The 20,729-nt window shown below is 41.6% G+C and overlaps 1 protein-coding gene across 1 annotated transcript in view; it reads right to left on the bottom strand.

Moving 5' to 3' along the window:
- NSF (N-ethylmaleimide sensitive factor, vesicle fusing ATPase) overlaps window positions 1-20,729 on the bottom strand; it is a 70,977-nt gene that overhangs the window by 1,885 nt on the left and 48,363 nt on the right. Inside the window, exons 14-20 of the mRNA XM_026864758.1 lie at window positions 20,140-20,296; window positions 18,902-19,035; window positions 17,603-17,669; window positions 17,330-17,409; window positions 8,711-8,845; window positions 7,780-7,893; window positions 243-298 (exon numbers count right to left, since the gene is read on the bottom strand). Of these exons, the coding sequence (XP_026720559.1) occupies window positions 243-298; window positions 7,780-7,893; window positions 8,711-8,845; window positions 17,330-17,409; window positions 17,603-17,669; window positions 18,902-19,035; window positions 20,140-20,296 (743 nt within the window). The remainder of the gene's footprint in view (window positions 1-242; window positions 299-7,779; window positions 7,894-8,710; window positions 8,846-17,329; window positions 17,410-17,602; window positions 17,670-18,901; window positions 19,036-20,139; window positions 20,297-20,729) is intronic.

Here is a 20,729-nt window from a genome sequence, read left to right as displayed (position 1 = left end):
TTAAATTAAGAAAAGCAAAGAATTCAGGCATGCAGGTTCTCAAAAATTCTTCAGGACCCCCCACCTCCCAAAACAGCTGGCATATAGCTGTAAGAACTGATCTGATACACAGTTCTGTAAATACAGGAGGGGCCAACAGTGAGATCAGATATCTGAAACTACACTGCCGTTTCCCCTCAGAGATGTCTGTTTCTGAGCGGAGAAGAGAATTTTAAACAATGCTTTAAAATAAAAGTACTTACGTTCCTTCTTCTCTCAGAAGAGCCAAGAATTTTTTCACCCGATACTCAGGATCCATCTAGACACCAAACAAAACAGATCCCCATTAATGTGATACAATCTTCCAAGCAGCCCACTAGGAAAGTGAGGCCGTGAAGACAGCTGGAGGCGTGTGTGTGTGTGTGCGTGCGTGTGCTCTGCCTGGGTATCGGCCTGGCCAGACAGGAGCCTGCTTGCCCAGCAGCTCTGCAGTTACGTGGTGCAGACACAGCACTGCACCAAGAGAAAAAGCTGATTAGCACAGGCTTAGCGTGCTCACAGAGCTGGGAGATGAGCCAGACTAGAAACATGCACAAGCATTTCTATCAGGTACTTCTGTTTTCATGGCAATCTGCACACTAGCTTCACCCCACATTCACAGCAAATTAAACAGTCAGGAGCTGAAGACATCCTCAATTTTCCTCTGCTCTCCTTTCCCCTTTCAGCTCCAGCAGAGAGAAGCTGTGTGTTGTGGGCTGGCACATAAGGGAAAGCTGAATCACAGCACAAGGCTTCCAGAACTTGCAGTACCAACTTGTGTTGTGGCTCCATCAACCAGGAACATCCCCTAAAGATCAGCCCTGCCTGTGCCCCAGCACCGAGACAGAGACACCAGGGAAGGGGGAGGAAGGGCTACAGAGACTCGGGCTGCCATAAGAAGACACAACGTGCACCTGCATCAGCCCTTTGTGCTGATGCATGGGCTTGTTGATCCTCTCTGATGTGAAAGACTCCAGGCAAATTGCCATCACTACACCAAGATACAGTGAGTCGGGACTATAAACATTTGGAAATTTGAAACCATTGGCTCTCAGAGTATCTTTGTGTTATACTGCAACAATTCATTTGGCCTAGAAACTCTAATTTCTGTTCATTCTGTAATCTTCATCAACACCTTGTATCTAACACACTGCTGAAAACACAGCAGGTTCATTCTGAAAACATTCAGTAAAGGGTACTATGAAGCTCACTGCTTGTAAGATTCCCAGCTCTATCACTCACTTGGTAATAAACAGGAAAGTGCTCTACTAAAACATAAAAATGGGACTTATCCTTGGAGGGGGAAAGTTTCAGCATGTGCCCTGGTCTCCCACCGAAGAGGTCAAACAAGGGCTCTTGAACTCCTCTACCACATTTTATATTCCTAAAGGAAAATTTCCACCAATTCCAGATGTGAAGAAGCCATCTATTTAAAATCCTGACCACTGTAACTGAGGGCAACACAAATGTCTTCAAAAACATCTTGGAAGAAAATAAATCCTAAAACAACAATATTACCAGTGATGCAGGCAGCGAAGAAACAGCCAGTAAGAATTTCTGCTTTGTGCTAAGAAAAGCCTAAAAATGTATAACTTCCTATCACTTTGAAATATGTCAGCAAGGCCAATACCTCAATACCAACTACTGAACTATTTTTAGATCAGAAAAATAAATTCACTGAAACAAGATGATTTAAAGGAACTTACTGAGGATCACTGAGCTATAAAGTTGGGTTTTTAACATGCAAAGGAATACTGGTAGTGTTCAGGATCCCAGAAGAAAAGAAAGGCTACTCCACCACCTAAAGCAGTGTTTTAAATGTATAATACACAGGTACTGAGAGAGGGACTGTTGTGCCACACAACTGGAGGCCAGAAAGATGGTGCCCGCAGTATCCCTCTAGCCTAAATCTTCTCCACAAGTGGACAGTTGGCTACGAGGGAAGAGAACACCTGTCACTATTTCAGTTCTCCTGTTTCTACATGTAGATGTGGCAGTTAGAGACATGGTTTAGTGATGGACTTGGCAGTTTTAGGCTTACAGTTGATCTTTTTCAACCTAAAGATTCTCTATCAGAAACACTGAACACAATTGAGATCAGAGTACATGCACATGGGCCACACACCCTGAACACCATTACCTGGAAGTCCCCATTCTCTGGGGGAATCCACAGGTGCAATCACACCATAAGGCTGAGCGTGACTCTCACCTGGCAAAGGGTCTCAGGTGTTCCCCATCCAGAGGACTCTGGTCTGACCCCGTGGCTGATCCTGGACTAGCTGACATCCTGAGGTGTGTTCTGACCTCATTTATCCTGCAGTCCTATGACGACTCAGCCACATCTCTTCCTGTATTTCTGGATGTTTCCAGAATGTCTGGTACTTGATAAAGGCATGACCACAACTCTGGGTAGCCACACAAACAGTGTCATTTACTGGTAAGTACAGACTAAGTAACTGGGACAGCACAATGGACTGAAAACTGGGTTAAAAAAGTTGTGAACGGTGACATGAAATCCAGTCAGAGGGCAGTCACTAGTGGCATCTGCCAGGCATCCATATGGAGCCAACATTGTTCAGCCTCTACATTCACAAACAGGATTTGGGGACAGAGTGCACCTGCAGCAAGTTCACAGAAAAACAGAACTGGGAGGTGTGTTTCATGCACTTGATGACAGCGCTGCCATTCAGAGAGACCTCAGCTGGATGGAGATACAGACCAACACCAATCTCATACAGTTCACAGGGAAATGCAAAGTCCTCCACCTAGGCAGGAACAACCCCACACACCAGCACAGCCTGGGGGACAACTGGCTGGGAAGTGACTTTGCAGGGAAGGACCTGAAGGTCCTGAATGTGATCCAGCAATGGGCCCTCGCAACAAAGATGGCCAACAGCATCCTGGGCTTCGCTAGGTGGAATGTTGCTACTGGACCTTCCCCTCTTCTCAGCAACACCACACCTGTAGGACAGTGTCCAGTTCAGAGCTCCCCAGTGCAAGAGAGACAGGGACATAACACACAGAGTCCAGCAAAGGGTCACCAGGATGATTAAAGGTCTTGAGTGAATGACATACAAAGAGAGGCTGTGAGAGGTTAGATTGTTTAGTCTGCAGTAGAGAAGACTCAGGACTGGGGAGGGAAGGGTAACTCTTGCCAACATGTATAAATACCTGGTGGGAGAGAGTAAGGAAGAGAAAGATGCTCTTCTGAGTGGTGCTCATTGACAGAGCAGGAGGTCACCAGCACAAATCGCAAGCTTCAGACATCCCATAAAGGAAAGGAATTTGAGGAAAAGGACAAAATACACTTGAACTTTGACCATGAGTAGAAAAGTGCATCTGAGAGGGATCCCTGACCTTCTCAGATAAGACACACGGCATTTTTGTAGCTACTGTCAGTGAAGATGTCTACTTCCAAAAGGACTTCTTCACAGGAGTTACTCAAGTGGCAGCCCACTAAGTCCTCAGATTTGACTTTTCATCTATGATCCAAACTCACAGACAGATTCTCCATGACAAAGCTGGAAGAGCTGGGAAAATGAGCTGCCAAGAAGTGAACCTTCTGTCAAGGGTCCGAAACACAAACTTCATCCGTTCCAGTCAGAGCTGGAAAGGCCTGTTCCCATCAAATGTTAATGTTGAAGAGAGTGGCGAGGTGTCAGTAATGATCTACACATATGCTTTCTGAGGGTCTGAATTGGATTAGATGATGTCCCAAGGTGCTTTCCAACAAGAATGATTTTGTGATTTTAAGATCTTAAGTATTCTGCAAACCAGTGAAAGGCAGCTTGATGGTTAAGAACAGCAACTCACTAAAGTACTTGCACTCCACACAGAATCACTGCTGAGGGCCAAAGGCAAAACCCATAAAGCACAGTAAATGTTTATGCTGCCAGGGACACCAATACCAACAGTCTGTTGCATGCAACAGTGAGTCCAGAGTCAAGACACTTCTTGCAGCGGATACAAAGCCAGACAATTTACCCAGTAAAGAGACAATCTTTCACATCTCAGATTGACCCAAGGAACCACAAACACTGAGACGGAGCAAGGCATGACTTCTGGCTATCGATGGAAAGCCCAAAGCTGACAGAAAGAGAATGTCAAAGGGCCTGGTTTATTCTACAATTATTTATCTCACTGACTGACCCAAGGATCAAGAGTATTATCTACCTCCAGAGAAGATGGTCCTGTTGCCAGAACCTTGGTGAAACCTTAGAAACCCATGGAAAAGTCAGCACAATCAGAAAATAACAACAAAGGACCAGTCAAATAGTTCTGTTCAAAAAAAAAAAAAAAAATTTATCTGAGCTGGATATATACAAACAAATCTACTCTTTTCATTCCTAGAAAATTTGTACTAATGCCACCAGCTGAAATTCAAACTTGCCAATGCCAGTGCGCTGTTTCCCAAATCAAAGATGCTGCCTCTCCACACCTTTTCACTTGGACATAAGAAAGTGCCCACGGTAAAACACTTTGTCCATAATCTGTACTGACACAGCTTCTACAGAATCTTTGGGAGGAACAGCATTTTTCTGCAGACACAATATCTTGTCCAAAAGTCTGAAGCAGGAAGCTGAAAGGCAACAAAGAAGTTAAACATGATCAAAAAGCCTATTAAAAAATGCAGACCAAAAACCAGAAGGTTGATCTGCCCTGGAAGGAGAAGATGATGGTGTCAATAGAGTACAAAGAGGAAACAGTTTCAAGACTCTTGAACAGACCCTCTAGTGCCTTGTGAAAGGAGAAATGCTGCTGTTGAACTGGATGAAAGATTTTCTGGAAGAACAGTGGAGACTGAGTCTGACACAGCTCACACAGGTGGCAAGAAAATGGCTGTTCCTTTCAAGGTAATGCAGTAACCCCAGGACATGCCTGGGAGCCCTTAGGAAAAAAGGCAACTGAACAGACTTCATTAATCGTCAGTCCAGAGGAGAGGAGATACTCCACCAAGATGTGTATGCCCTTGGGTAGTACAGTACTCCTGTAAATCTGTCATAAAATCCAAACTCTTAGTATGTCCAGATACAGCATTTAGTTTAAAATAACGCAGGCAATATTATATGATGACCTTGCAAAGTAATTTCCCATGTAAATTAAAATACATTACAAACAGCTTAGATTAAGTTATATTTATGCTAAACAGAAGTTACCAAATCAGGAAATACTGGAGGTGCAAAAAGGGGCTTTCTGGAAAGCTGCCTGGCTCATTCAGGTTCCTGTTCCAAGGAGAGAGACCTTGCGTTTTGGAATGTTGCCAGTAAGGTCCAAGAGCAACAAGACAGGCAGGTAAACAAGCAGAAGGAAACATCCCCCCAGCTCTGGAAAAAGAAGGCTCATGTGTCCAGCAGCACCCCAGGGTAGGGCTGCAGCATCAGGGCAGGGTGAAGCTCCTGTGGCATCCAACAGCTCTGAGGTGAACCAGGTACCACAGCCAAGGATACTTCAAAACTAAACTTCTCTGGATTCACATGGCAAATCATGAGTGTATCCATTCATCAAAGACTTCTTTTGAACAAGAACATAACATCATTCCAGGACACTCAGTGTATACAAGATGACCAAAGTATGTGACAGTAAATCCGAGTAGTTTGACATTAAAGAAGGCCAGGAATAGCAATAAACAGTTTGAGGGAAATTAAGCTGCCAAAGAATGTGGGTTTACAAGGCTTGTAAACAAGGTAACAAAGCAACCCAAGATACCAGAGCAATACAGTGGTTCAGGGTACTGCGAGAAAGGATTTTGATATTGAGAGTGGTTCAGCAAGACTTCAGTCTGAAACACACTGAAAGTCATTTGAACAGCTCAAGAATACCGACATATAGCATATATTGTGTTTACTAGTCTATTAATACAGAACACACAGATTCAGAGAAAGAAACTAGGTGTGCATTTTTTGCAAAGAATTCGTTCACTGTTGGATCTAATCAGCTGAATTTTGAGAAAGTTTATCCATCACTTGCAATTTTTAAGGTATTTCAGATTCAAATCTCTTTCTAAAACGCTGTGGTCCAGCTAGGTGAAAAAAGAAACTAGTCTTGGACTTCTCATTCGGTGAACTTTTGCTTTCCTGTAAAAGCTAGCCAAATTAGGTATCACCGTCATCTTCCAGTGCATTCAGATACAAGTGTTCTCCTATTCAGTGAGAGCCTGTATTGCTTTCCTGTATTTACAGTAGCTCAGCAGATGGAGTCATGTAAACACCTCAGACCTTTTGGAACAGAGCTTTTTCATATTTAGCATCCATATGCTATTACCTATGCTACCACACAATTACCTGAATTGAGTGCAATAACAGAAGTTGCCTTACTAACAGCCACAGATGTACAGTAGCCAAGATGGATTATCAGTCATCTAGAATGGCAGTAGCAGCCCTTCATTTTACACTTGTTCAATTTGTCAGAAATGGCATAGAGTCACAGTTCTGCCTGTCTTCTCCCAGCCTGATTGGTCACGGGCTCATCTACAAAACAGTGGTCTGGTTTAAAAAGAAAATATACAAGACCAGTTTATCTGTCTGCACAGCCCAGGGCAGCATGAAGACTCCCCCTCTACAGCACCACAGGCGTGCGGCCATGGGGCGATGCTGTGAACGAGGCCAGGGTAAGCATTTCCACCCATGCTCCAGACTCAGAACTGCCCATAATTTACATAACCTTCACCTTTAGTTTTGAAAAGAACCAACACTTAAGGTCAAAGCAGCTAAAGAAAATGTCATGTGTCAGAAGAAGGAATCCATTGTCAAGGCTAAGTGAAATGGACTGCAACAGAGGCAGGCAGTCCCCGAAGGCCCTGCACCCCTTAAATACATTTAATACATGTGAGCAATGACTTACTGACTTGCCTGTAGGTATGGAATTAAAAGCCAAGGAAGAAGAGGAAAAAGTAATCTAGATAAATGACTTTATTCCCTGAGGTGACATCCAGTCAGAGCATATCCTTAGTGCTGTGCAAGTTTTAACAGAATTGTGAATAGTGAACAGAGGGATACATGACTTATATGCTGCTAAACTACATGCCTCTTAGCTTATGCTCAGCCTCTCCTAGGAAGATCTAAGGACAGTTCACTCAGCTGCACTAAATCCATTTGATGTGAAAAGAGAGTGTGTGCGAGGGGGGGGAAGGCCTCAGAAGGGCGCTGAAATGTCAGCCGCGGAGGATTAGGGCTGCATGCTACACCCTCTCATTTTCAGCATGCACATACTGTCGAGCACAAGCTTGATGGCTGGCTTGCAGGCATAGATGATGGGTGCGGGGGAGGGTTAAGAACTACATATTTCTACCCTCTGCAATTATTTTCTTTAAAGTGCTGAAAGTGGAAAATAAAGAGGAGAGCAGCTGAACCGCCTGACAGATTTATCTTCTTCAGGGAAAGAGCACATACACCTGCACAGGCACCTTTTTCTTTAAAAAAAAAAAAAATCCTAAGTGATTGCTATCTGTAATCTTAACATGCTGGGTGTAGAGAAGAAATTTCATGAAAGGTAAGTTAATCCAATCCCTCCAGTTGCCAGATGCTCTTCTCTGAAGTGCAGCTCTAAACAGCCTATAGGCACTGTGGTTTTTAAAGATCTCTCTGTGGACCAAGACCTGGTGATTTCTTTGTTAGGAAAATTTCTTCTCACTGTAGCTCTTTTCTCAATTAAACCAACTCAAAGGCTCCAACCACACAGCTAAAGTAGGAGTCTGCAGAGAAGTGGGAACCTCTAAAACTGCTCTATTTATGCCAGTCCTTCCTGGACCAGAATCATTCTTACTTGTAATGACATTTCTATCAGCATCAGCAGCTTCTTGATACCAATCCAGACAGACTTCTCTTTGACATTCTGTGCAATAGTGCTGCGTTCCTTGTCTTTGAAGTTACCCAGGAGCTGGGGGGGAAAAAAAAGTTAAAAAATAAAAATTCAACAACAGAAGACTGTCAGTAGGAATAATGATACCTAACTTGGGAAAAGGGGAATGAGAAGCTAGAAAGCATTTTTGAGCTCAGAAGAAAAATTGGTTAATATGGATCTAGACAAGGCAAAAAACTTAGATTCTTCTATTTCATAATGGTTCTCCTCATAACATCTCTAATCAAACAGTCAGTGACTCTCTTACAATCCATTTGAGGACTTCTCCAGATGAGAGTCTAGAAGGAACACAGTGGCTCAAGCCACAGTAAGTTTTCAAGACTGCTGCACGTGTCTGTGTCTCAGACTTTGACAATACTGTCATTGTGACAATTTGGAAGTCTCCACAAAAGATCTGCCTGTTGAGTTTATTTTTAAATCCTTCAATATTCACTACAGTTTCCGTTATGGCATAGAATAAGGAGCCATTAAGGGCACAAATTTATAAAGAACCTATAATCTCTTCAACACCAAACATCTTCATTTGATGTTGTTCCAATTCATTAGAGCTTGGCACCCTCCAGGCACATTCAGTTTAAGTGCCTCGATTATATTCATTACCAACTTCCATGCCCTCAGAATCTTTCAATCCACTCCACAAACTTTTTCCCTAGACCTACTGTTCTCTCATTTTGCCTTAATTTATTGTATGAAAAAGTAATTTGGAGAAGTCTTAGAACTGTTATATTATGACATAATGTTAAGTGGGACAGTGTTCCCAAATGCAGAGTTACTGCAAAATCATCCATTTCCAGCACCTTTTGAGCTTGTTTGTCATTCTTGAACTTTTTCTCACCTCCAAAGCCTCCATCAGCTGCTCCCCCGTTGCAATGTTGGGCACATGAATCGTGGTGCTGAAAGCATTCAGCATTTCCATTTCCTGAAGGACATCTTTGCGGCTGGTGGTTCCAATAATTAGGAGCTTGCGACCCTGTCCACACAATGGAATAAGTGTCAAGAAAGGAAAAACAAGAGAAAAGAGGAAAACCAGCCTTGGCTAGCTTCAGCTAACTACAAATGAAAAACAGAAAATGGCTATGTAAAAATAAAATTAATAGGCTTAACTCTCTTGGAACTGAAGAAGTCAACATCAACTATATAAGACCAGGATCAGATTCCAGAAATCAGAGTGGTATCACCAACAGGGTCCAAAAATTATGGAACACAGAAGACCCACACATACTCACAGCTTTCCTACCTTACCTTTCATTCTAAATTCATTATAAATAGCTGAATCCTCATTAAATTTAGAAGCATGAGCAAACCCCACTTCCTAAAGCTGAATTACAGATGACTTCTCAGGGGAACAGCCTGTCTTTAGAAATCCTGTGGGTACAGTGAATTCTCTGCCCACTGTACAGACGGTTCCAATGGTTTTACAGCTCACGCTTTTTAAGAGCAGAGATTGCCATAAGTTCATAAAACTTCCCATCGCCAGTGTGGTTGTATAAAAGGACAGTACCACGTCTGGCAGCCTGAGTTCAAACCGACAGTGCATACACCAATTCCAAGTTGGCCTGAGCAATAACAGGGTTTATAAATAATAGAGCAACAAATGGAAAACATCAACTGCCAATAAAAATCAACTTTTGCTAGTTCATCTTGGAAATGCCATTTCAATGCTATTTGAATTTCACCATGCACTGTTCAGACACTGGTAAGTGTTGGCTGGTGGAAGGAGCTGCTGGGATTATCAGCTGTGATCCGTCCCTTTTCCAATTCAGTACACAAGGAGCCCGTGGGTTGAGGAGAGGCCTGGATGGCCAAGTATCCTCCTTGTTTGCTGTAAAGAAGTTTACTCTGTGTCTGAGCATCAGCTAAAGTTCTGTATTTCAACTTCATGACACAAACTCTGTTCATCATTATAAGCAAAACAAACAAAAACCTAAAAAATAATCCCCACAGAGCAGCCAAAATTAATTTCATAAATGCTTTGCATTCCTTTGACAAAGGATGAGAACCTATTTAAACTTAATACATCTTTGATGAAGATGATGCATCTTTGCAGCATTTGTTTATTTTTCCAAGTACCATTGTATTCACTGACTTTCTGTGTTTGAACAGATTAAGCTTCTGCTTTGGGTGATGGACAATGAGGAAGCACCAGCACTGGTAACAAACTCAGCTGCTCACTTCAAGTTTGTTTTTAGCCTAAGACAGCACAAGGAAGTTAATGCCTGGCAGGTTGAAACCAGAGCATGCCCCAGGTCACGAGCTTCACACAAAGGCTTTGTCAGAGAAACACTGTGCTAACCCTTCTGTGTATTAATCACTGTCTACATCTCAGGAGACACCACACTCACCAGCTCAGTCACCCCTTTAAGGGGGAAATCCTCAGAAACCTACTGGGCAATTTAATAGGGAAAAGCAGCCAATTCCTGAGTTGACAACAGAAACGCCAGGTTTAAAACTGCAGTGGGAATTGGGAATGCTTTATTACTAGACAAGGCTCACCTGCTGGTGGCACACAGCAAGCCAAAAAAGGTCTGTGTGTCTAAAAATGTCTGTAGGTAGCCTTGAGAAGGGCATACAATGTCCACAGAAAGCATAAATACAACCGTCCTGTAGGCTGCTGCTTCCACTATGTTCTGCATATCCACAGGTTTACAATTGCACATTATTCATTTCCTTTTTGATGGCCACTGTGTAGCAAAGCCAGGAAAACATTTTATCATTGTACAAGTTTGAGCCAAATCTGACCAATTCAGTAAGATCTTGCATGCAAAGATGAACAAACAATGCACTCAGTGGAGAGCAAGGGAATGGCATTTGATCCTCACTCCTACAAGGAATTCAGAAAGCCCCATCAGGTGCTCATTTCAGCTAAAACACTTAACAGACCAAGAAAAATATATGATGATCAGCAACAGAAAACAAAATTTCAGTGGTTTTCATCTTTGGAAGGAGTTGGTAAAACAGACTTTAAACACAGGCTTGGAAGCTGTGTGAAATGAGTCCCCAAAGAACACCTGAACCACCACCTGCTTGTGAACCACAGTGTGGTGCAGACACCGCTGACATTTGCTCTGAAGTTACCACCCAAGGACAAGGTTAAAAGGTGACTTCAACTTGCTACAATATACATGGGTAACAGCAGAACTGATGCATGTTTGAAATCTTCAGAATGCAGAAACAGGGATTATCAGCAGATTCAATCGAGAAAATTTCATCTTGATTCTGATTTACGTTGCTCTACGTTTCCTCAACACTGTCCTCATTGAGGTTTTGTTCAATTCATAAACAATACTCCTATATTTGATATTATATATGCTGTAACTCAATAAAAAGTGTAAGGCCTGTAAGGAGAATTTCTGCTACCTTATTGAAAAAAAATTGTAAGAAGTCATATGCATGCTGTCAGGCACCTTCAAACAGTTTTCTCATTATACAGGTCAGGTACTAGGGTACAAAGGAAGCCAAAGACAGACTCTTGAACAGAACTGAGACCACCAATGCCCTCTTGCAAGCACAAGTCCATGCAATGCTATACTACCAAGACTTTACAAGCTATAGCAATTATTTTTTAAAATTGTTTACTGCTGTACATAACTCTCAGACTGGAACAGCTTGGTTAAGGGATTGTGTTAGTAACACCTTTCCATGAACTCAGCATTTTAGGATGAAAAAGACACTCAACTGCAGCCAGCAAGGCAGTATCTGTTCCAAAATACTGCTAACAGCATGTGTGCAGTGCCTGGCACAGCAGACAAGAATCAATCAAGAGAATAACTTGCAGACTAACTGCCTGAAGGATGCTACCTGAGCATCTTCTACATCGATGAGGACCATGCTTGATTATAATAAAAATGGAGTCTGGTTTGGGGTTTCAACAGAGACCAGGAAAGGATGTATGCAGCACAGAAATGTAATTAGTGAAGTGAGTTTTACCTCCTGTAACTTCAGGTGTCCATGTATGATCTTATTCTCTGCATTTCCTTCTCAGTTAATGAAGCCCAGATGACATGTACCTCCTCCCAGAAAAGCTGCCTACACTCTGGACTCATACAGCAAACTATTTTCTAAACAACTAGTTCAGGCACAGAAAACCAAACCGCTGACAGCCCCATTTAGTCAGATGAATCCCAAATTTGCTGTAAATCAGGCCAGCAGACAATTACTACACACACAAAAATTACTCTAAATACTTATTACCATTTAGGAAAGCCACTGGAATCAGTCATTGTGGTAAGTTCTGTGAAAACACCAGCTTAATGCTAAACCTTACTCAAAACGCAAACACTCAGACATTTTTAGAATGGGAAAAGAGTAAAACAAAAGTCATTGTTCTACCATATGAATCCAGGGTGCTCTTTAAGACACTGTGCAATCGTAGCCATTTCAAATACATCACTGAGTTAGAGAAATCAGAAGAAATCAATGGGAATGGCCAGAAGTATGGAATAACTTCCCTAAACAGATTCTTGATAAATTGATGAGGGGTAAACAGAGAGATCTATAAAATTGTACAAGGTGTAGAGAAGCGAGGGGCAAAACTGCTGTTTCTCAAAAGAAAAACTAGGGAGCACTACACGGAATTACCAAGCATCGGTTTTAAACAGCACCAGTTTTGAACAAAAGGATGTTTGCTTTCACCATACAGTTCAGCTGAACTCAAGGAAGCACAACACTTAAGAATAGCAAAAACTTAACAAGATTCAAAAAGCAATAGGACACGCTAATAGAGGTCAGATCCATCAGCAATTTTTAGGTTAGGATCTCTGTTAGGATCCATGCGCAGGACCGCAAACCACTGATGACTGAATGGTTGAAAACTCCTCAAAACAGATGGCTACTCTGCAAAACAGCACTTAAAATTTAACAGCTCCACCCAAAACATACTGATTTTTTTCCCTGCTTTCTTCAAAAGAAAGTATGCACTTCAACTTGCTACCTTTAAACTTGACCCACTGGAAAACCAGTTACTGTACAACAAGCATAATCTCTGCTGTATCAATTACTAAAAGAAAATGAAGTGTCAGGAGTTCCTTGTACTCTTCAAAGTTTCAGGCAACTTGCTCAGCAAACAAGCAGAAAACCTACAAGTCAGAAATGTTTTGCCCCAGGCATTACCAGAAAAGCATGAAAAGCCATCAAGTCAAATTGAAAAAGCTGCCTCATCCAACTACTCCGCAGTGACAACACATCACAGGGTATCACTGGACTTGCTATTGTGAGATGTCCTGCTTAACTGCTCCCATTTTCAGAAATATTCCCATTTTTGATCCTTAATTTCTACAGCAGTCACTGCAAAGGCAGTATGCCATGTGCTCAGCCCACAGAAGATCAGGATTCAAGCTGAACTTCCAAAAATCAGGCATAACAAGAGAGTAACTACTAAGTAAGGAGGAACTTGGCTTTTCAACAGCTTAAGACCATTTGGTGTGAGACTTATTACCAGGACAGTTCTAAGCCTAGTTCTTTCATCAACAAAGATCAGATACAGGCACATCACTTCAGTCTGGATTCATCCTGCCCATTTTCAGGCAATAATAGTTCCCCAGTTCACAGCTCCAGATCACTCTATACCCGTGGGGGGATACCTAGTAGAAAGGTGCGTATCTTGCTCCGCTGACTTCCAGACGGGGGATAACCCCAGATTTCACCTCTCTACTACAGTGGTCTTATCTGAATAAATCATGCAGAGATCTATGGGACTCAAACATCAAGAGGAAGCAGTTTTAAACAACCACATTTTCAAGCACCACAAGGTTGATTCTTCTAACACAGCATTCACTTCCTAATGGGCACCATATTATTGCATTGACTACCAAAGACAAACTAGAACATAAAAGAATTACAGACTCTGATACAAGCAAATGAAGTCTCAACATGTCAGCAGAGTCTCAAATTACAGAATTTCAACAAACCTAGACAGCCTTAGGCAAGGGGAGTTGAGGCAAACTTGAACTACACTACAACCAAGTGTTGTTGGATACTGAAAGTGCCTCTGCTGGTCACCCATCAGCTCTTCACTCAACTATGGACCGTTGTATATTCATTTTTATGCATGTGCTTTGAGGTATCAACAATTCTTCATATGTAACGGCAGAAAACATGATTCTCCAAGTTTACAAGTATAAAGATTAACGTCACTGTTGGAGTTGCTTCCAATTCACACCAAGTGATGTGAAATCAGGAATGCATCTGGGATTATATCAAACAAGGAGATTATTCCCCCCTTTCCCCCATCAACTTTCATAAATCGGCAAAAGCCTCCAGTGTCCCGGAGAGGAAAGGGGCCAGGGGCCTCTGGGAGCAGTGGAAGGGCATCCACCAGAGTGGTCGAGAGCATCTTACTAAGCCACACATTTCATAACACTGCACAAATTGTACGTCCAGCTTAGCGCAGGGATGCTGCAATGGTCTTTCACCCTTTGAGCCAATTGTTAGCTTTTCACAGGAACCAGCAGGGAAGCACATGTGAAACCTCTGTGGGGCTGGTGAGTGTCTCCATGCCTTGTGTGACTCTGCATGTAGATGAAGCAGCTTCGGCTTTAGGAGCTGCTGCTGCTTAGTTCTCAGAGAAGTCCTTTTCTCCCGCTTGGCTCCCTGCTGCGACAGTCCTTTTCAGTCTTTCTATCCCCCCCCAGTCTCTTCTCCTGCACAACACAGGGAAACTTGATTGAAATAAAGACCCAAGAGAATATGGTTTATTTTCTTCTCTTCAATCCATTTTAGAAAAGATTTTTAATTGGTTTAAAAAAAGATGCTAAACAAAATGCAATGTTTTTCAGTCGTCTTGAACTAGTAGTAATGGATACCACTATTTAAGCATTGCTGAGTGGAACCAGCAAGCACGAGCTGTGACTGGGAATTTAAAGCAAACTCAGAGATGTTTCTAGTTTCTTTAAGTCTAACGTGTTTACTCTCAAAACTTCTGCAAAGTACAAACAAGCCAGAAAGCCCAGAACACCGAAAGCTTCCAGTATTTGCCCTTCCCACACCACATTAAAATAATATACCCTCAATAGGAAAAGGGGAGTCTGGGAGGCAGCTCTCATAAACCAATTCAACAGAGACATATACCTCAATGCATAATTAATAAGATTTCATCCCAGAAATGCTCCTCTTACACGCACAGCCTACAGTAATTGTAGGAAGTTGCTTGCACGTTAAATATACTCTCTGCAAGTGATGTGACAACACCGTGTGAATACATAATCTGGGCCACAAAGATGGGAGCAGCAGAACTGCGCTGCTGAAACGCACCCTCTGCTTCCCACTCGCTCCTTGCTTGTGGTTTCAACTGCTCCATCGTTCCTGTTTCTAAGCTTTTCAAATCAACTCCGTATTTTGGGCCCCTCTGGCTAGTGAAACAGTAAAGAGCCTATCTGATAGCAATGGAGATAGGTATTGTCTCCCCAGCATCTTGCCAACAATTTCTCTCAGCACAGGGACATGCCTGGCATGTCCCAGGACACTCCAGTTTTACAAGGAATAAACCTAACCCATGATCCCAATCTCGTAGAAATTTATGTTGGTTTGACCTCATGGACCAGGTTAGTACCACTGATGCTGCTCATGTATATTTAAAGCACAAAACTGCATCTCAAATTGCAACAAAATCCCTGAAATTAGCCATTACTTCCAAATAAATTGCTCCCCAAGGGAGAACTAGTCATCTCAGAGGGAACTTGGAAGGGCACTGATCAACCAGCAGTACTATCTCCCTTGTGCATTTCTCACTTGAGCTTAAAAACCCCAAGGGTCTCCATGCCCAAATTCAATCTTTTTCACGGTAAAACTTCACAACAGAAAAGGTCTTTTCCTGCATGACTATCGCTTATACACCTTTTTTGGTTTTTTAATGAAAAAAATCCCCACATGTCATGATTATCACAGGGAACTCACAGGAAACAAATGTTTTAGGAAGAACTCTATCGTCAGAACCACCAAATTAGGTCAGCCCAAAGGGTCTGTCTAACCCAATGTCCTAATTTCCACAGTAGCCAATAGTGGACACTTAGAAAAAAAAGAAAAAAAAACAAAACCCGCATCATCAATCAAACAGTGACATTTCCTCAGAAAACTTTCTAGCCGCCAACAATTTATGGCTTAAGTCACCATAATATTGGCTGTCAACCCGAAGTCTTCCAGCCTCAAGGGCATTTCAAACATTGCAGAGTACAAATCTCTAGCAACATGCATAAACTTGGCAAATATCTGAGAGCTTCAAGCCCTGTATCCTGCTTTCAGGGAGACTTGGGTGCCAACAAAAGTGCATCTAAACAGCAGAATACATCCAGAGGATGCAGTGATAAAATGGAGAATTTAATATTTTAAGTTCTTTTGACAACTGAACCAAATCAAGTTCTGTTTTCCTCTATTTATAGGAACAATCATTTCCTGGTACTGTGGGAACACCCAGCAGCATGTCAATGATTACATGTGATTATGGCAATCAAAAACAGTTGTGCTGTTTCATACAGGGAGCCTTTCTGTTCCAATGTATGTGGTAACAGAATCCAAGTCTTATGTTAGAGACTTCACATGGCACAGAAAGTTCATTGGGAAAAATCTTTGTTCTCCCAGGTTGACAGTCACAAGGGGAACTTCAGGGCCTGTGGCACTACAATTTAGTTCAAAGTTCTATATTTGAAGGGCCTTTTCACCAAACTCTCTAACAAAAACAATACTCACGCATACATTACTGTTTCCAGGATATTAAAAATGACAAAAAAATTGAGTTCATCCAGGTTGTGCTTCTCTGCTTTTTCCTGACAGCAACTTTCAAGGTTTTACTGTATGTTATTTATTCATGCAGATACTTTCACACACACACAGCAGAATTGCAGTGATCAACAGAAAAAATGGCAAACAAAAAAGAAGAGTCTCCGTCTGTTTGTATTTTTTCAGTGCAAGCTTCAGAAATATTATCACTTGTGATGCTCTTCGAGCCAGAAAGTGCAAATATACAGGATTAGCATGAGATGTAAGATCTTAAGCTTTCCTCACTCACTGTAATTAACACCTGATAATTTCAAGTAAAGAACATATTAAAACCCTGACATCCACAATCATACGTTACTTAGAAACTGATTTCTAAATAAGGAACGAACACGTGGTTGGGCTAGGGATCGATTTGGACTCAACAGTTCCCTGGTTATTCAGAAAGCAGACAGCTTGCATGTTTAAATTTTACATGGTGAAGGTTAAACTTGTCTCCTTAGTATTTCTAGGGCTAGCTGCAGAAGATTCAGCCTTAAGTAATTAGATAATGAAAGCCGAATCCTTTGTGATTATCCTAGAAATGTCTAACTGAATGAACAGCAGCAGGCTAGGATTAACTTGACTGAATCAGAGACAATAGCACTAATACCACTGGCAGCACAGCAGCTATCAGCAAGACACAAAGCTCTCCACTGTCAAAATTATTATAGGAATAGGGAATCTTGCCCCTTGATTACTTTCTTACCTGAGGGGGGGCCTTCTTTAGCAGTACAAGAAGGGCTTGCAACACCAGATTAGAGAACCGTGGTCCAATTGGGACATAATCTGAAATGAAAATGCATTTTAATGCCCACTAAGCAGATGCACATTTAAGACACTTCACTGTATCAAAACCAGTTCAAAGCTCCTGAAGTAAATGGTTCCAGGTCATTTCCAGTTTGCAATATTTAAATAGTGCAAATATTTCAATATTTCTGCACAGGAGACAACACAGGTCTCTCTCATCATCCTAACTCACCCAGAAGTCTTTCAATGTCATCCACAACAACACAGCTGAGTTGTGACTTGTACGCATCATCAAAGATCTAAAAAACAGCAAAATGACTCATTGTTAAATCTCAGCAGCAAAACTACAATAGTCATGATAGGACCTGTTGACGTGTTTTTGGCTAAACGCAGCAGCATTTAGGGGAATAAACAGAGAATGAAAAAGGAAGTAGCAAGGGTCTAGACTCTATCTCCATTTAATAAAACACTGCCAAACAAATTCAGAGCTCAGACTTGTTCATTTACTCTGTACACTTTTAAAAACGCCAGCTGCCCTGCATTTAATTGTAAACAATGGATAAAATAGAGCACCATTCCTCTAGTTTCTGGAGCAATACTGATAATATAATGATACACACACAAATCCCCCACAGTTGTAATGCAATTATGAAGCTTTTCTACCCAGGCTGGATACTGGTGACTTTTCATAACTGCACACTGCCTGGAGAACAGACCTACCCAGGTACAGATCGAGCCTTCACATCACCCTTTATAGAGCAGCAAACCAGCATCCTACAAAGCTTTGGATTTAAACAGTAAGTAGCACTGAGCACATCAGTGGTAATGCAGGTCTCCCTCTAGCATGTGCTGATTCAAGTGGAGTCCAAAAGGCTCCTTTTTTGAATCTAAATTGCAAACTGGGCTTCCAGTTATGAGCACATCGCTTCTCTTAGAAACGATGCAATCCTGTGACAAACTGATCTTGGAGTAACATTTCACTTACGTGCTTCATTCAGGACCATTCAGCTAGAAGGGTAAGTGCTGGCTTGCACTTATAAATGAAAAATGTAAATGAGTAAATGAAATCTTCCTTCCACTCAGCTACTTGAAATGATTTAAGATGTTCAACTTGTTTGCATTCCCCTGGTTCCCCAAGTTGTTAAAACTCTTGTTTAACTAAACATTACCACCTCAAAACTGTTCCTACTCTCATTCAGGCAGGATCTATTCTTTCCAAGTACAACCCTAAGGCCTTCCTGCAGACCTTTGCAGACACAGCTCCAGACTTGCTCATCACAGATCAGGTGTTTTGTTCCACTGTTAGTCATGATGATGTATCCAACCCAAATGGGACAGAGCCTTGAAATCTTCCCCAAGTCACTTAGTGCCAGTGCCACAAAAACATTCACTCAACTTAATAAATACATGCACAGGAATTTAGGACCTCCAGAGAGCACAAAACACAATCACAAGGGTAACTCACATTTCTGCCCACTAGAGAACATAGAACTGTTCTGTAATCAAGCAAAAGGGTAGGATGCATAAGTACCTTCTTCATAGCCTGGCACTTGGCTGTTTCAGAAAATCCAATCATCTTATCAGGAGAACAGATCTTGATAAAGGGAAAGTTGGATTCTTCTGCTATTTTGGCTGCTAATGCAGTCTTTCCACTGTGGGGGGGACCTAAAACAAAGGGCAAACATAATGAAGAAACAAGGGAGAAACAGCTCTGCTAAGGCTCAGCATGGATGATATTTTAAGCATGTTTATCATCTCATTCAGAGGTATCTGCATTTCAAAATATGACCTTTTCTTCTACTTGCAGAGGGAACGCACTAACTCATAGTGCATTACAATCCTCCAGGTAAAGGAAATTAATACAACTGCTTGAGCATGTGCAGACTGATTTACCATGAAACCATCACTGAAGAGGACATTACATATTTTTGCAGAACTGCCCACTGCACCAAAAAGCAGCTTGTGTTTCTATTCTGGAGAAGCTTCTTTAACTATGTTTATGCTCCTTCTAAATATGATTTCTGCATACTGTGACAAACAAGTCAACTGCATGAATGCCAGGTAAATACTGACAACTTGTGAATTCACACCAGAATAATTCTACCAGAGACCAAAGACACATCTTGATCTATACACCGAATACAAATCCATTTGGAGTGCAAGAAGGTATTGCGTACAAGCGATATGACGGCCACAAGCACACAGAATTATTCAGGGGATCTATTCAAGGTTAATCTCAAAGCTACAGACCACTAAGCAATAGTGGTAATCCACACATTTTACTTCAGGAAAAGAAAGAGTGAAGCACTAAATAGCAAATTCTATTCCAGTATCTGGAACTACTTTCTTAGACTCTTCATAATCACTAAGAGTGACTATGAGGGCAATTCACTCTGTCTAACAGCAGACAAACTGTTGTTTGAACTTTGCTAATTACACTGATGAGCTCACCAGTGACTTCAAAAAGAATTTAGACAACTAATTCAAGAGATGTTCACACTGTAAAACATCCACATTTAGGTTATTAGCTGGGTACATTCACTTCTCCATTGTTCCAAGAACAGGATTTCTCTCAGGCTGAGAAGACAGTTTTTACATCTAAAGCAAATTCACCCACGTATACTGAAAGAAATCAATTCTATCTTTCCTCTCATGTGCTTCTTTTACATACACTTGCAGGATATAACAGATGACCATTTGGACAACTGATAGGAATAGCTTACAGAATTTGCTTGTTCTTTTTAATATATATTTTTTTCTTAAATTTACCTTCTAGAAGAACGCTAACCAAAGGTGTGCGGTCACTGTTCTTAGTTTGTTGAACAAGCAGCTCCCCATCATCCAATACCCTTGTTACTGGATCACCCCACTTAATAATACCATTCATGATGTAGCTGGCATAGTCTTCTTGGTTGGTTCCAAATGCCTGTATTAAGAGAGGGGACATGTCTTTTACTAGAGAAATTCTGCACCACATCACCTAAGATGCTTAAGTGAGACAGTGAGCACTGGAAGACCCATTGACGACACACAACATTTCAGTTCAAAGGACTGAGCACTGCTGGAGACCATGCACATTTAGAAACATCTTTTCATATACCCTCAAAACAGATTCTAACCAGTGCAAGTTGTCAGTGGGCTCTGAATCCATGTCATTTAAAGACAATTCTCAAAAACTAGGCTTAAACCTCCTACTACAGTCCATGTTAGAGCTGTCATCCATTAACTGAATGTAGCCTAAAAGGAGGAGTGTACTTGACAAGGAGAAGAAATTCGAAGTTGTTCTCTTTGTGTGTTCTATTCCTTTTTATGATCCTTGCATACAATAAAAGGTACAAACCAGAGCCTTAGCACTACAG

The sequence above is a fragment of the Athene cunicularia genome (assembly GCF_003259725.1).
Source record: "Athene cunicularia isolate RWA chromosome 27 unlocalized genomic scaffold, athCun1 chr27_part1, whole genome shotgun sequence".
In the NCBI taxonomy this organism is placed as follows: Eukaryota; Metazoa; Chordata; class Aves; order Strigiformes; family Strigidae; genus Athene; species Athene cunicularia.
Note: the sequence above shows the minus strand (reverse complement) of the source record. Positions and strands in the feature narration are given on the sequence as shown.